At 33.7% G+C, this 16024-nt stretch overlaps 1 protein-coding gene across 16 annotated transcripts in view; it reads left to right on the top strand.

The window, feature by feature from the left end:
• LOC144962970 (bifunctional glutamate/proline--tRNA ligase-like) overlaps nt 1-15479 on the top strand; it is a 61740-nt gene extending 46261 nt beyond the window's left edge. For all 16 annotated transcript variants that reach the window (XM_078896465.1, XM_078896464.1, XM_078896458.1 and 13 more), the window contains 11 exons: nt 451-657; nt 914-1128; nt 1619-1880; nt 2327-2479; nt 2734-2835; nt 6339-6516; nt 7067-7239; nt 11205-11378; nt 11670-11830; nt 12893-13036; nt 13710-15479. In XM_078896465.1, coding sequence (XP_078752591.1) covers nt 451-657; nt 914-1128; nt 1619-1880; nt 2327-2479; nt 2734-2835; nt 6339-6516; nt 7067-7239; nt 11205-11378; nt 11670-11830; nt 12893-13036; nt 13710-13866 — 1926 coding nt within the window. In that variant the 3' untranslated portion in view covers nt 13867-15479. The remainder of the gene's footprint in view (nt 1-450; nt 658-913; nt 1129-1618; nt 1881-2326; nt 2480-2733; nt 2836-6338; nt 6517-7066; nt 7240-11204; nt 11379-11669; nt 11831-12892; nt 13037-13709) is intronic.
• The last annotated feature ends 545 nt before the right edge of the window (nt 15480-16024 follow it).

The following is a 16024-nucleotide window of genomic DNA, read 5'->3' as shown; positions in this document are numbered from 1 at the left end:
TGATAAGAATTAATTAACAATTAAAAAAGGGGGAGCACTTAACATTTGCAACATTTTATACAAAATTTAAAGAGTCACGAAGACTGTCCATATGAATAAAGATGCAGTTAATAATATACATAGTAGGCCACCTCTTGACAAATTTCTGATCTGGACAATTTTTACTTTTACTTTATTGATATTTATTAAAATTATTTGATTCCTTTCATATTCTATATGCATTACAAAAGTTTTCATATTCTCGAATTGAAATTGTTTGAAAAATGTTGTTTCAAAAAGGTGTCTGAGTAATAACTAAGCGCTCTTTTCACAGATGGGTGTGTGAAGTAAGACAATCACCGCTCATGCAAAATTGACAGGGAAAATGACAACAGTCTTCATTATATGAAATATTATTCTATACATATAAACATGTACTAGTTTTATTTTGTCACTTCTTTTACATTATAGGGTCAAATCAATACTGAGGAAAAAAAGTTGAACACTTTGAAAAAAGAATACAAAAAAGCAACAGGCTTTGACTGGAAAGAGAAGACACCGGAGACAGAACTGGCCATGCCATCTACTGCAGATAGTCCAGAAGCTGTGGCCTTGAAGACTAAAATTGATGAACAAGGCGAAGTTGTCAGAAATTTAAAGACTTCTGGGGGAGACAAGGTAAAAACATGTCTTTAATGTATCAACAATTATTTGTGATTGGAACTTTTTGGTAAGAAAATAGCGATTTCCTTACTATTTATTATGTTATATAAGAGTGTGAGAATGGGATCTTCAAACAAAAGAATAAAGGGAGTTCAAAGTATGTCCAGAATTTTTTAGTTTGCATCCTGTTTTTCCAAGATACTGATTGCTCCCTGTGATGGACTTAAAGTGTATTTTATTTTTTTAATAATTTTTTTTTTTATCCCATCAGGCGGCTATAGATGCTGAGGTGAAAAAGCTTTTAGGCTTAAAAGAAGATTACAAAACACTGACAGGGCAAAGTCTTGCTGGAGCTGGTGGTAGAGGAGACAAAAAGGACAAGAAGGGAGGTAACAAAGGTGCTCCTGCCAGCAAAGAAAACAAAAAGCCTGCAGGTGATGGAGAGAAGAAAGATGATGGAAAGAGGGAGGTCAAGAAAGTCTCCAGGTCAGGCTTTATCTTGTGTTTCATTAAATCTATCAAGATGATATAAGGTCATAATATTAAATATTGGAAATTCCAATTTGGTCATTCAAAATCAGGTTGTCAGATGAACCAACATTTTCATATTAATAATGTATAAATGGAAATATAAATTAATATAATATTTGAATAAATATTGAAACTGTTCTGAATTAATTTGTTTTTACAACTTTTATTATGTCAAATTCTGGCCCCAAAAGTATAGATCAAACAGTTAAAATATCGTGGATTGCATGAACTAAGATAGTTATTTGTGACTTTGGACAAAGTAGGATAGAAAAAAATATTTTACATTTGAAAATATGCTCATTCCAATCTGTGTGTTTTGTTTATTCATCAGTTCCTGCATTAACAAAACTGTTTTATTCTTTAGTTTCTCTACTTTATTTTTTAATGTTTTATTGAAAAGTCCTTTTTTTTTCCTTCTTTTTTTAAAATAACATCTGCTTTTAAGACTCGGTCTTGAGGCAACTAAAGAAGACAACTTGCCCGACTGGTACTCTCAAGTTATCACCAAGTCTGAAATGATTGAGTACTATGATGTAAGTGGATGCTACATCTTGCGACCATGGGCTTTCAGCATATGGGAGATGATCAAGGATCACTTTGACAGAGTCATCAAGAAGAGTGGAGTGGAGAATTGCAGTTTCCCTATGTTTATATCAAGGAGTGCCCTCGAAAGGGAGAAAGACCACATCGCAGACTTTGCACCAGAGGTTTGTGTATTAAAGAACAACTTTTTTTTTTTTTGTTGTATCATTCTGGCTTTACTAGAAATATTTCAGTTTATTGAGAAATTCTCATATCCTTGCAAGATTTTCTTTTAATTTCACCCTTCTTTTAAGGTTGCAAGTTATAGTAATAGCAATACAACTTTATGAAAATAACTGTAATATTGATTCAGTTGTATTAGATTATTATGATTTTCCTTGGATTCAGTCATTTCTTAAATGGTACAGTAACAACAGTCTTCATAATTTTTCGAAGAGGGTATCTGAATCTCTACACGTACATTACTCAAAGTAACAGATCAAAAGTTTTTTAGCTCATTTGACTAGATTGTTGTTTGTTTTTTATTTTAATTTAATTTAATTTGATTATTTTATTTCTAGTGTATCGTAAGGTTGTAGTCAAATTCCATTGTTTATTGATTTGTATTTAGGTGGCCTGGGTCACAAAGTCTGGCCAGTCAGAACTTGCTGAACCAATTGCCATCCGTCCCACAAGTGAGACTGTCATGTATCCATCATATGCTAAATGGATCAAATCACACAGAGATCTTCCTTTACGATTAAATCAGTGGTGTAATGTTGTGGTAAGCATTTATCCTTGATTTGTACTGTCAATTTCAAGTAATTTATATATATTTTTTCATTCCTTTTTTTTAATACAATGTTTATCAAAGTAGAGAAAAAATCTGTAATCTGCATTAAGTGAATCAATATGTTTACTTTCTTTTCACAAATCTTCTGATTTTATTTATAAAATGTAATTTAAACATCTCATGGATATTTACAATTTAAAATGGTTTCGTTTTCTTTACTGATTATCACATTTTTCCCCCCTCAGCGTTGGGAATTCAAACATCCTCAGCCATTTTTGAGAACAAGAGAGTTTTTGTGGCAGGAAGGACACACTGCTTGGGCTGACCAAGAGTCTGCAGAGAGAGAGGTTAGATAAAACAATCACAGAATGTTTTGATTAAAAAATATTTGACGAAATATCCTTAATCTTCTGGACTCTTAGAGAGATATACCAGCATTCTATCCAAAGTATAGCGAGTGATTATTGCTTACTGATAAGCACAAAAGAAACTGGTAAACTCATGACTCTAAAAGGACTATTTTATCTACATTTTTATTATGTTGATTATTGTGTATGCAATCTCATATAGTGCAATCAGTAAATGAAATGTTCTCATCTTTTCTCCACCCAAAATGATCTAAATCTGACTCAATTCTGAGTATTTGTATTTGAGGGTGGAGAGAGTTATTGAATGTGGCAGCCATGATAATTTTCACCTGAAGATTTCTAAATCTGTTGTGTTCACACATGATTTGGGAAGAGCATTCCAGTCTTTGATAGTTTGGTGTGCAATTGAATATTTGAAGATGTTTGAGTTTGCAGATTGGTGTTTTAGTGTTTTTGACTGATAGGTCAAGTGATAAGATTAAATTTGTATCTGTAATTTAAGTGTTTAAGTGTGTAAGAACCCTTAATTGCCATCATGCATCTCACTCCGATGGTCAATGTCCTTTGATGCGAGGTCAATATAGTAGCCAAATGCACCTGCACTCCGCTTGTTGATACACTACCATCAAAGTTAACCGGTAATCAGAAGGTCTGAGGTTCGACCCCCAGTCGAGGTCGACTGATTTTTGGGGATGGTTTTTTTCTTGTATTTTTCTTTCTTGCTTTGTCTGGCGCCGTCCATACACACTTGGCCAGTTCTTTATCCTACACCGGTGCCTGCTCCTTAATTTCTTAATTTGATGTGGTAGTGATGCTTGAGATTCTTTTTATTCCAGCTGAAGTCATGACCATTTTTTTTTTCACAATCTGGAAACTAAAAGACAGAGAAAAGCAATTAGGGACCATGCTGTTGATAATTTAAGTCAGAAATAATACACCAAGGGCATGGCGGGCCACTGTCCTGATACAATCGGGACTGTCCTGATGTGGTAATCTGAGAAAAATGTATAGATAAAAAAAACTGGAGTGTTTATGTGTATGGCAATGACTCTTGCATGTCACAGGATTATGCTTTTTTGTCTAGCAAATGAAAACAAAAAACAGTTAAGGCTTTTAATCTAGATTATCTTATGTAATAGTCCAAACTTACTGCTGTTTTGGGTATGACAGCATTGTGCGTAAGGATGTCCCGCTTCGGCTCTGAAAAGTTGATCACATATTTGATCAATTGTATAGGTAAGAAAATTAATTAATCAACCATTATCAACCTTGTGATCACAGGCGTTTATCGCTTTCAGTTTAGTTCGCCAGGTAAATCTAGCCAGTCTAGTGATGATGAGTCATAGCTTTACACTGAGAGAGGGAGACAATTTTTTCGTGGTTTCGATCGATTTTTTCTGAATTTCAAACTAATGTAGTATTGCCGTCATTAAGTGTAGCAAAAATATTTTTATACTACCAAACAGTTTATTAACAGAGTTTTTATTGATTATTTAATCATAATTATGATGGTGTTAAAAAGCAAGAGGGATAACCCATGAAATTGATACATAAATTTAAGTGAATTAAAATTTTTAAGAGAATATTTTAACATGTTCAACACTTAAGATTATAAAACAAAAGTAATGGAAATAATGTTGAATATCTGTAGAATGTAGACATATAAATTTTATACCAGTAGATTGAGGCGTTTTTGAGATATCAGTTCACCTGTACGTAAAAGTAAGGATTTTGAGTAAGGTAAAATTGAAATCCAATCACAGCATTGTCTTAATAGAAATATTTTGATAAACCAGAAACATAGTCAAATCTGATTCACTTATATTTATCCCAGAATCAACGAATTATAAGAATTCCATTAAAAATTGTTATATACGGACATTCATTTAAAAACAATCAAAACCACTAAGAAAATCTTAAAGAGTTCTTATAATTTTCATAACCTTATTTTTGAGATATCCATGCCCATTACTTTTTTTATGTACTTGACTTGTACCTCTTTTAATTTGTGTGCCATATAGACTGCATATAGCACATCATTGGTGAAAGATAATGATCATATTCACCTCATTAAGTCTTGTTCAGAGTTTTCTCATTGAACCAAAGGTATCAATACCTGCATCGCATTTCTTTAAATTATATACCAGTGAGATACATTTCTCGCAAATTGAAATATTGAAATATGTCAGAATTTCACATTTATATTTATAGTCAATTGTTGATAACGTCTAGAGTCTTTTAATCCTCTCAGCATGGCTCTGTACTCTTTCACAACAAATTCGACATATTTCATTTGTACTGGTGTGGTGACCGTCTTCAGTGTGTCTCTCCATAACCTGAACAGAACTTAAATAAGTAAATTTAAGAAATATCTAAAATTTCCGCTTAAATTCAATGAAATGAAACTAAATAAATGTCTCTTATCATCACTATCTAGTTTTATTATTGGGTTTCTAAAATATAATGAAATATTCTCCTCTTTGTTGGTAACAAAAGAAATTATTGAGATTCCTTTCCACACCCTCTATTCTTAAATCCCTGAATCTACATAATAAAGTATATATCATCTGAAAGATAATTTTATCTACTTTTCTCTGATCTCTCACACTTGATGGTAAAAAGTGTTGGTTTGATATTTTGAATTTTTAAATATTTCTTAAACTTATAATTTTAATATTTATTTCATAAAAAACTCTGATTATTCAAAAGAGCAAAACACAAACTTATCATTTAATGATGTAAATAAAAATAATTGCGTCTTGTAGAGGAAAAATTGGCCTTTGTATCCATATATGTTTGAAAATTATGAAAAAGATGCTGCGTCCACAATGGGCTGAGAAAATTGAGTATTTTAATGAAATTTCTACTACTCTCTGCCTGAGAGAAATTCAAAGCGATGAGAATTACCTGCAGACATAATTTATTGCCAATGCACGCCGTCTTGACAGGTGTTATCACTGTGGTTGACGGTGGATTGTTTACATTACTTGACGGTAGCCAGTGAGGGAAGAAGTAACTAAAGTGAAAGTTTGGGCCCTATTTAAACGGCTGTGTGATATTAAGCATTCTTGCGACATTGGTCACAGTCTGTCAAGCTTGAAGATGACCAATGGCGCGTACATGTTGTTCTTAACTAAGTCGTGACATCGCGTAGATTAATGGATGGTATTTTGCATTGTGTTTTCCTGCCTTGAAAATCTTTCAAGAAGACACGGATGGCAAAAACTTAATCTACACACTTCCTTTCCAGAGTAAGGGGCTAAATGGTCATTTTAGCACGTGGGCGACGTGGTGAGCGAATTTCAGGTCAAAAACAAAAACATCAACTATCGGCACACAGAAAGGCTATTGGTAAACAACTCAATGGAAAATCATTAGCCTACGCCAATGGATAAAAAAAGTAACGACGATTTTAAATGTGTATACTTTCTTTTGATCGCAAATATATATATATATATTTTGTTTTGGGGTTTTTTTTACAGGTTTATGAGATAGTTGAAGAGTATGCAGTGGTCTATGAGAAGCTGTTGGCCATTCCTGTTGTTAGGGGACGGAAAACAGAGAAAGAAAAGTTTGCTGGAGGAGACTTTACAACCACAGTGGAGGCGTATATCTCAGCCAGTGGCCGGGCTATACAAGGAGCAACATCTCATCATTTAGGTAATGTTATCTGTAACCATCCAGAGAAATCAACAAGAGGTGATACAGTGGACTCTTATGTCCATTATTTTTAAAGACCTTTTTCCGATTTTTTATTTACAATAAATAACTTCATGACATGTAATGCATACGAGTTGTTTATTTATAGCATACTCACGTTTTCTCAACGTACTCGCAAGCATGAAATGCTGTCAACAATAGAGGAAGGCCCTAGATAGGAAGGCTCTAAGTTAGAGCACAGCTATGAAAGGTGCATAGTTGAGTCCTTGGAAAAGGCTTTTTACTCACATTCTCTCACCATGCTCGGGTGTAAAATGGGTACCTGGCTGTTAACAACGTTGTCTCTGTTGGAAAAAATTTATAATATCGCCTAAAAGGCATGATGTCTTGTCCTACGTGTTAAGTGGTTCTATTAGCTAGGGACCCCTGTAAAATCTTTGAGCACGTTTAGTGGTTATATTGCGCTATATCAATGCTCCATGTAATGTATATCTTGTAATCATTTTGATATTTCAAATTTTTCTAAAACTTTTGCCCATTTTGATTTCAGGTCAGAACTTTTCTAAAATGTTTGAAATCGTTTTTGAGGACCCAGAGACCCAGCAGAAGAAGTATGTGTATCAGAACAGTTGGGGTATTACCACCAGAACCATAGGTGTGTTGGCCATGGTCCACGGGGATAACACTGGGCTTGTTCTTCCGCCTAACATTGCATCATTGCAGGTAATTAATTGTATACAGATATATTTGACCTGGTTTAAGAACCGTCTTCCTTTTTTTGTCAAATTAGATCGGCCCATTAAACATGATTATGGAAGAAGATGTTTACTTCAAGATTTCTCAATTCAACTAGTTCAATTGCCTGAAAATTTATGTATTATACATATAGACATATTTTGACTGGGAGAATCTAAAATGTTATTGATTGAGGCTGTGCCCAATGGCCATTTTGGGTAACAGTTTACACAAAAAGACGTCAATGTTGAAGTTATTTCAGAGAATTGCAGACAATTTAGTTTTCATCGATTTCTCTGGTACAAATATAATAAAATAATCCAAAACTTGACAGTCTAGCACCAAAAGAAGAACAGAAATATATTTTCAGAGGGTACAAAAGGTGTGGACAATGCTAAACTTTGTCCACTCTTTTTTAGACTTTTAACCCTATTGTCATACTTGGGGGCCATAAGGCCCCAGGGGTGTTTTTTTTATTCATCATAAAACAGTCAATTTTTTACGCAGAGACCTGAAATTTGGTGACTTTTCCTAAAATGATGAGGTCCATGACCATGCCCACATTTCATGCTTGTCACGTGAATAGTTTACTCACACTGAGCATGCTCATCTGGAATTTGAGATTTTCCGATCTGGGGGCCAAATGGCTCCCATGACTTTCAAAGAGAAAAATACAGAAAGTACGATTTCCTGATTTAGGGGTCATTTGGCCCCCATGAGTTTATAGAGAAAATGGAGTGATATTGGTCAGTACTGACCCACGAGTGCTGGCACTTGTTGGTGGTTTTCCCATGCCAGGGACGAAAATGAGACCTATGCACATTTGACCAGCGATTCCTCAAAGTCTTGGGCTAGGGACTTGAAGATTCTAATTTGTCCATATCAAAATCTCTGGTCTTAGTTACAACAATCTTGTTTCCAAGACAAATTCAATTAATTCAATCCTAACTTCAATTGCCCAAAATGTAGTAAACTAAAAGCTTGTTTGTCGCTCCCATTTGTCGAAAATCTGTGATACTGGTCAGTGATAAATGAAGACATGTATAAACCAGGAAGTGCGAGCGATGTGTAGGTCGCCATGCCCTCCAAACTGTGGGTGATATTATTATAATTATTATTATGTCGTCTCCAAACAATAACCATCCATTTTCGCAGAACCTAATTCATAACATTTCCAAACGATTTTGTATCTAAGTTGTTCTGTCCTCCAAATTATACATGATATTATCATATCCATACCGCAACCATCGATATTCTGGGAACTCTTCACAACATATGTCACCTATAACTTCCAAACGGTATTATATCTGAATTAAACAAATAGCAATTGGTCATTACATGTGAAATTATAGATTTTGTCAGTTTAACAGATTTTGATCGTTCTCTTTAATACACACACAAAAACTCAACACGTCCTATAGTTTTGTCAGTTTAACAAATTTTAATCATTCTCTTTAATAAAATTTAAAAACTCAACACAAGTTTTATAGATTTTGTGCATAAAATCAATTTTGAACATTTTCAATCAGCCCGACATGACACTATTTAGAGAAAATAAGTAACAAATTTTCATGACTTTCAAACCGGTTGTTTTTTTTACGCTGGAACGATTGTCATTGTGTTCCCTAACTCTTATGTAGAGGTTCAAAATCTTCACTCCTCACCGATTCTTTTATAATAATTCTATTCATTCCAAATAGATGATTCTGGGAAATTGTCTAGACATGCCAATACCACTGTTAGAATATTTTACAATAATGTCATAAAATAATAAATCTGCTCTTTCTTGGGTCGTCACGGTCTTGATTATGAATTTAGAACTGAAACCAGCAACAAGCTGGCGTGGGCTGAATGAGCGAACAAAAACAACAACAACAAAAAACAAAAAACAAGAATCTTATGGCGGCATAAAACAACGAGAGTCATTCTGTTGCCCCACACGTTAAACTTAAATCAAATTTGTCTAAGTGTTACTGACAATCATGGGATAAGTTGGCCTGGGATTTTTTATATAATTTTATTACTAATGAAATAATCCAGTAGTGACGAATTAGTTCGAAAAGGTCTTTGTCAGCGCTGACGAACAGGCCCTGTGTTCAACAGTACTGATAAATTTCCGTTGGCACCTCTTATATAGTACTGACCAACAGGTGCTGGCACATATTGGTCAGTACTGACCAATAGCCCTAGCCTAGAGAAAAATACTTAAGATTTCAACAAAGGAAGCTCTTTCTTTCATTAATTTTTATTAGGTCCAATGCAGCATAATTTAGACCACACAACGGATGGCTAATTTTTAAAAAAAACATACAAACCATTTAGTTAGCAAATTCATTACACTCTGACTGAGACATAACGTAGACATTCAAGCTATTAATTTAGTTCACCTAGAGATTGAAAAACAGTACTAGAAAATAACTCACTTTTCATATAAGAAGTTACAAACCTGTCCCTCCAGGAAAATACGGCCGCATTCTGCATAATGCGGCTGCATTTTTTGCCATTCCGCATCTCCTTCCGCATTTTTTATGGTTCCGCACAATTTGCCGCATTTTTTTGCCATTTTGGCTTTTGAAAAACCCAAGAAAATTCTTTTCTTTTTTAAAGCACAGGGTACATAAAACCCAACCAGTATTTTCGTGGTGTGATAATGTGGCAATCAATCAATCACATATGAAGTTTTTTTCTCCTTCCCTTTCTTCAAATATACTGACTAACTCAGTCAGACTGAGTATTATTGTCAGTGTGCATGTTGCATAGGTTCCACTTTACATTTGAAAATAGAGGGTAGCCATTACTCCACTACAGTAGCATTACTATACAATTGGTACTTATGTGAGAATTTCCTCCTTTCATATTCGTTGGTGCCAGTTTTCCTCTTCCTTATCTAATTTAGTTAGTGGCAATTTTGATATGTTATGATGTATACTTGGAAACATAATATTGTTGTTAGTAGACATATCATTATGACTGACATTATTGTTGATACTGTTTGGTATTAGTAGTAATATTGAGGATATTAAATTTATATTCACTTGTCATTTTATTTCATTTCTATATATTCAATGTCAATATCATGTTATCATTATTACTGTAAATAAGAATATTTTGGTATACGCCTGTATATTATAATTTTGGGGGGCATTTTTGGCATAATTTGGCATTTTTGGGGCATAATTTGGGATGAAAAATTGCAGAGAGTTAGTACTTACTTGGTTGTGTCTTGATTAGAGTTGATGAAAAAGTAGGTAACTGAAACTGGCGCTCATCATATTGGACAGCAAACAGGAAACAAAATTACCTAAGTCAATTATTGTAGATGCCATCTACCAGTAAGTTGTGGATTGTATTGACACGACCATGTCACTAAATAAATAGATGCATGATGTAAAACAAAAAACAAAATGATTTAACCCTATACATTTAATGAGAAAATAATATTTTAACTGAATTTTCCATTGTAAAATCACGGGGGTCAAATGGCCCCCAAATCAGGAAGTAGGACTTTCTATTTTAGTATGAAAATAGGGTTTTAAAAAACTATTACTGCTATATATTTGATGTCAGATCCTCGATTTTTGGATTAGTTTTTAAAAATTATTATTTATCCTAGGGAAGCTGATAAAAACAAAATCCTTCCATTGGTTCTCAAAACAACAATATTGATGCCTTTTTGTGCAAACTATCCCAAAAGTTACCCTAAGGCACAGCCTCTATTGCAAATAAAAATTCACATCCACAATTGATTCCCCAAAAATCAGTATGGGCGCCAGCCACTTTTTTGATGGGGTGCAAGTTGCTTGTCCAGTTTGCAGTGCAAATAGCCTAAGAAAATAATGTGTTGTCCGGTGATTAATCTGTTTTTAGAGATTTTCTAGGACGTAATATAAAAGTTATTTGAGCTTTGTCATATAAATTAAATGGACATTTTTATTTCTTTTATTTCACTGTAGGTGGTGATTGTGCCATGCGGTATAACAGTGCAGATGTCTGAGAGGGAGTCCAATGCCTTGTATGAAAAGTGCCAGGAGCTGTGTAACATTTTGGTTGATGGTGATGTTAGGGCCAAGGCCGATAACAGACAAAACTACTCCCCAGGATGGAAGTTCAACCACTGGGAATTGAAGGTAAAAACCGTCATAAAACCATTTTATATACATTTGGACTACTCTTTTTTTTAATTATATTTTTTCAAATTGTCAAGTTGTAATTATAAAGCTCTTTCTTTTCTTTTCTTTCCCCTTTAAATCTTAGTATTGGAATTATAGTTTGTAAGGTATGCTTCTTTACGTCTATGAGATTCAAATGTAAATGATGTAAATGACAATTTTCAAATTACAAAGAGAAGAAGAAAAACCCAAACAATTCCCCACCCCTTCCAACATTTCTTGATAATTTATATTTCTTATGCCCATTAGGGTGTCCCATTGAGAGTAGAGCTTGGACCAAGAGATCTCAGCAAGAATCAAGTGATGTCTGTGAGGCGTGACAATGGAAACAAGCAGACATTGTCGATGGATGGAATTGTGGCTACCATCAAACAAATGCTGGAAACTGTTCAGAAAGATCTTTTTGCTAAGTGAGTGAAACAATTTGTTTAGTAGTTGGCTATTTGGCAGTGTGACTATAATTGATAAAAATAGTAGTTATTTTTGTTGTTTATCTCTAAAATAAAACGCAGAAATTATTTTTTAAAATTTTATTTTAGCTTTTCATGTTAATGAAATGAGCCTTTTAATTAGCTGAGTGGGGTTCCTGACCTCCCATAATGGGCATGGAGGTACTTTCTCTGTCTTCTATCCCCCTATATCTGTTTTCCAACATGTTTCTGTCTTTGTCTTGGGATGAGATTACTTGGTTTTGTCTTGGCCCTGGAGACGAAAGGGCTAGAGCTCAGGTGGTCGCTGGTTCGGATAAGTAAGTCAGTCTTGGCCCTGGCTGGATATCCTAGCTGGGAGGGAAGCAGTCAAATGTACAGTTAGAGTTTTGGGAGATGATATTTTTTGTCTTGTAAATCATCTCTCCATCATGCACTGTATTATGTTTTGGTTACATGAGACCTGTGCTTGTGTCTGGATCAGACTTTTAGGTGATCTCAAACTAAGTAATTTGATATTGTGCACTTGGAATCTACATCTGTTCCTATTTGAACCAATTTCCCTTTGTTTTACAATTTCTTGAGTGCTTTAATTATAATTCTGTAACTTTTTACTATCTCATTTTCTATCTTTTTACTGGCGTTTATATGACCTTGATGTGTTGCAAGCTCTGTAAAACCCTTAAAACCAAAACAAAATTTTTGAATTAGGGATTATTGTTTGCTCCTCAAAATATGCTCAATTTGGCGGGGATCTGCTGTAAGTGTATGCAAGCCTGATATGTATGTTGAGGTTTGTTTTTTTTTTTTTCATTCTCAGATCCTCCAATACCAACCCACTCTTGAAAAACTGAGCACATGTTTTCCTTATTTGAATGCTTCACCATATTTATAAAATATTAATTGCAGAAAACATTGTTTTATAGTTGTTGTTTTTTCTGTTTTTGTTTTTTTTTCTTTTTGAAGACCAATTTTAGATGAGGACTATTATTAATTGTCATCTTGTATTTCCTGTAAGCTATAAACTTTTTTTGCGGTTTTTAGAGCAAAGAAGGAGCTGGATGAAAACCTGGTGGTGACCCATGACTGGGATGAGTTCTGCGCCAGTCTGGACAAGAAAAAGCTGATTCAAGCTCCATTCTGTGGCGAGATTCCATGTGAGGACAAGATTAAAAAGGATAGTGCAAGGTAACTTTTCATCTTTCTCATTTAAATCTTGACAAATAGCATCATTGATATAATATAGTAAAATAGCTCATGTGCTTGGATGGCCCTCATGTAGAAGGACTGCAGAGAATGTCAACTACCATTATTCTGGGTCAAAGAAAAAAGTCCTATTACATTTAATCACAAGCTGGGTTAAAGGCGTCAAGAAATCTTCATCTCCTCCTGTTCTGGGCTGATCAGTTCAGTTACTTTCATAGACAGCCCATCTTCTGCACAACCTTGTGATGGTGTTTTTATTCTGCACTATGTGCGCAATATATATGGCTTTATGGTCCAGTGGTATGACATCAGCTTGTGACTTGTAGGTTCAAGTCTCAGTGTAGTAGATAAGTCCTTGGAAAAGACTCTCTACTAACATTTTCTCACCATTCTCTGGTATAAAATGAGTACCTGGCTGGTAATGATATTGTTAAGATAGCGTCTTACATATATTGTGCCTCGCCCTACATGTTAAGTGGTTGCTATTGGTTTAGGATCCCGTTTAAGTACTTTGAGCACATTAATGTATAGAGTAATATTAAAGCTATTAAAAATTTTTTTTTTTTCGAATAAGGGCCTAATTGTGGATATTTATGTCGGGTTTCATAGTCTTGTGTCTTTTAATGCATATTTTATTATATTTAATTTCAAACAGAGATGTGGTTGTTGAGGAAGGAGCTCCTGCCATGGGTGCTAAGGGTCTTTGTATCCCATTCCACCAACCAAAAACATTGGCTCCTGGTACCACCTGTATAGGGCCGGGATGCAGTCAAAAGGCCAAATACTACACAATGTTTGGAAGGAGCTACTAGAATACTGCCGAAAGAAAATGGCAAAAAATAACATTGATGGCAGCAGTTTGATAAAATCATGTTGATGGTTATATTTTTACCCTTTTTTGTTTGTTTTGTTATGTTTTTTGTTATATGTCTTATTTCATATAAACAAAACCACTCAATTACATTTCAGATAAAATTATTAAACTTTAATTGACTTGCTTCTTTCCTCACCTATTATTAGATTGATCCTTCGTTATTTTCTTAGCATTTTCATTTTGCTAGTGATTAAGGTATGTGATGTGCTTCCTTTATAAACTGCAACAGAAGAGCTTTATAAAAAAAAAAAAAAAGAAACTGATAAATAGAAATTGCTTTTTCAGAGTCAAAAGGTGTAGCAATGTAGGAAATGATTAATAGATGATTTTTATTATGGTTATTTGATAAATTATTTAACCTTTTTATCATGACATTTGATGTTGGTAGAAAGTACATACCTGCCAGTTACCCCTCTAAAATCAGATTTACCCCGATTTTTTTTCTTCTGAAATTACAGCACTCCACTGGAATACAAGAATCAGGGATTTATTTTTCCATTTTCTAAATTATCTTTCACTGGAATACAATACTGTTATGGAATATTTAGGAAGAGAATTTCATTTTTTTTTTAAATATCCCTCACAATATTGTCATCTTTACTGTGGATAGTGCTTTTTGCGAAGTTATGCACAAAATACCACAAACAGTGTCATTTTGGTGTAAGTGTGCATTACAAACCTCTTACCGATATTATTCTTGATTTTGATATTTGCTTAAAATTCCTGAAGTTTATACATTTTATAATGTCTGATTGTTATCACACAAAAATTCAACATGTAAATTATAAAAAGGAGACAATTTTGATGAAAGGATTTTAGTTATTTGTTTGTATTTCTTCTTCTTTTTTCTTTTTTTGAGGGGGGGGGGGGGGGGTATTTATTTATTTATGTATTATTATCAAAAGCAATCCTCCTATCTCACCATCTATTTTACAACTGGGTAATGTTGTTGGGGGTTTAAATGTAACAGTTCGTAAACTTATCATTTTATTAGAGAGGAAAAGAAAATGACCTTTTTTTGCGGTTCAATTTGTTAATGAACATGAAATTGATTCTTTTCTTCTTTTTTTTTAATTTATTTTATTATTTTTTTTGAATGACTCCTTTTTTAAAAATTTAGGTTGACCACTATTTTTCTTTTTATCATGGATTGGCAGGCATAATAGTGTAAGGTTGCTTATTTTGTCATATCATTTGCCCTAAATTACAAGGCTAATATTATATCAATGTCATACTTTTAGTTATTGAAAGTGAAAGAAAACTATTATTCACAAAACACTCCAGCTCTTTTAACCACAGAAATCTTGTATTAGATGACTTGTAATTGTCTTCAATATGATTTAAGATTATGTGATGTTATTATTATGTGATATTATATAAAAACTTCATGTGTCTCTCAGACTCATACCATCATTATTAAATAATTTTACACATGCTTTTGCACACTGCGTTTAAAGCAATGGTATTTGTGTTAGCATCATTTGTGATCTTTGGAAATGCTCCATCGTTTTATTTGAAAAATAAACTGCTTGTTACATAATCTTGCCAAAATGATATCGTTTTGTCTTCTTTTAAATTAAAAAAAAAAAAACCATAAATTACGTTTTGGATAATTGACTTCCTTTCCCTAATATCCTATGAAGGTTTTCTCTTACTGACTCTTCTTTATCAGTTTTCTTCTTCCATCTGGCTGTTTAATACATGCATGAGACAATGGCTATGATTTGATTCTATATAAGCCCTGCTTAGGATCCTTCATGAAAATGGGAAACAGCTAGAAATGTGTCTCAGTGGGATTTTATTGTTCTATCCGTTGTGTCTAGTGAACTCCCAGAACTTCGAGTTCTAAATTTAAAATGAACCATCTTTGTCACCGTTTCCATGCCCTCCTATATACTTTTTTCACATCTTTGTTGTTTGTGTCCATGCTCTTTGTTGAGTCCATATGGTAGGTTCCAGAGTCTTTTACTGTGATTTTTTTGGAATTTTCTTTTTTCTTTATTGCTTTGTCTGGTACTGTTTTTTACACTCTTTTTCATTTCATATCTTTATTTTACACCAGTGTCTGCTCCCTAATTTGCGACAGATGGATGTTT

This window comes from Berghia stephanieae, chromosome 1 (genome assembly GCF_034508935.2).
Source record: "Berghia stephanieae isolate SIO BIC M18660-M18661 chromosome 1, UCSD_Bste_1.3, whole genome shotgun sequence".
NCBI lineage: Eukaryota > Metazoa > Mollusca > Gastropoda > Nudibranchia > Aeolidiidae > Berghia > Berghia stephanieae.
Note: the sequence above shows the minus strand (reverse complement) of the source record. Positions and strands in the feature narration are given on the sequence as shown.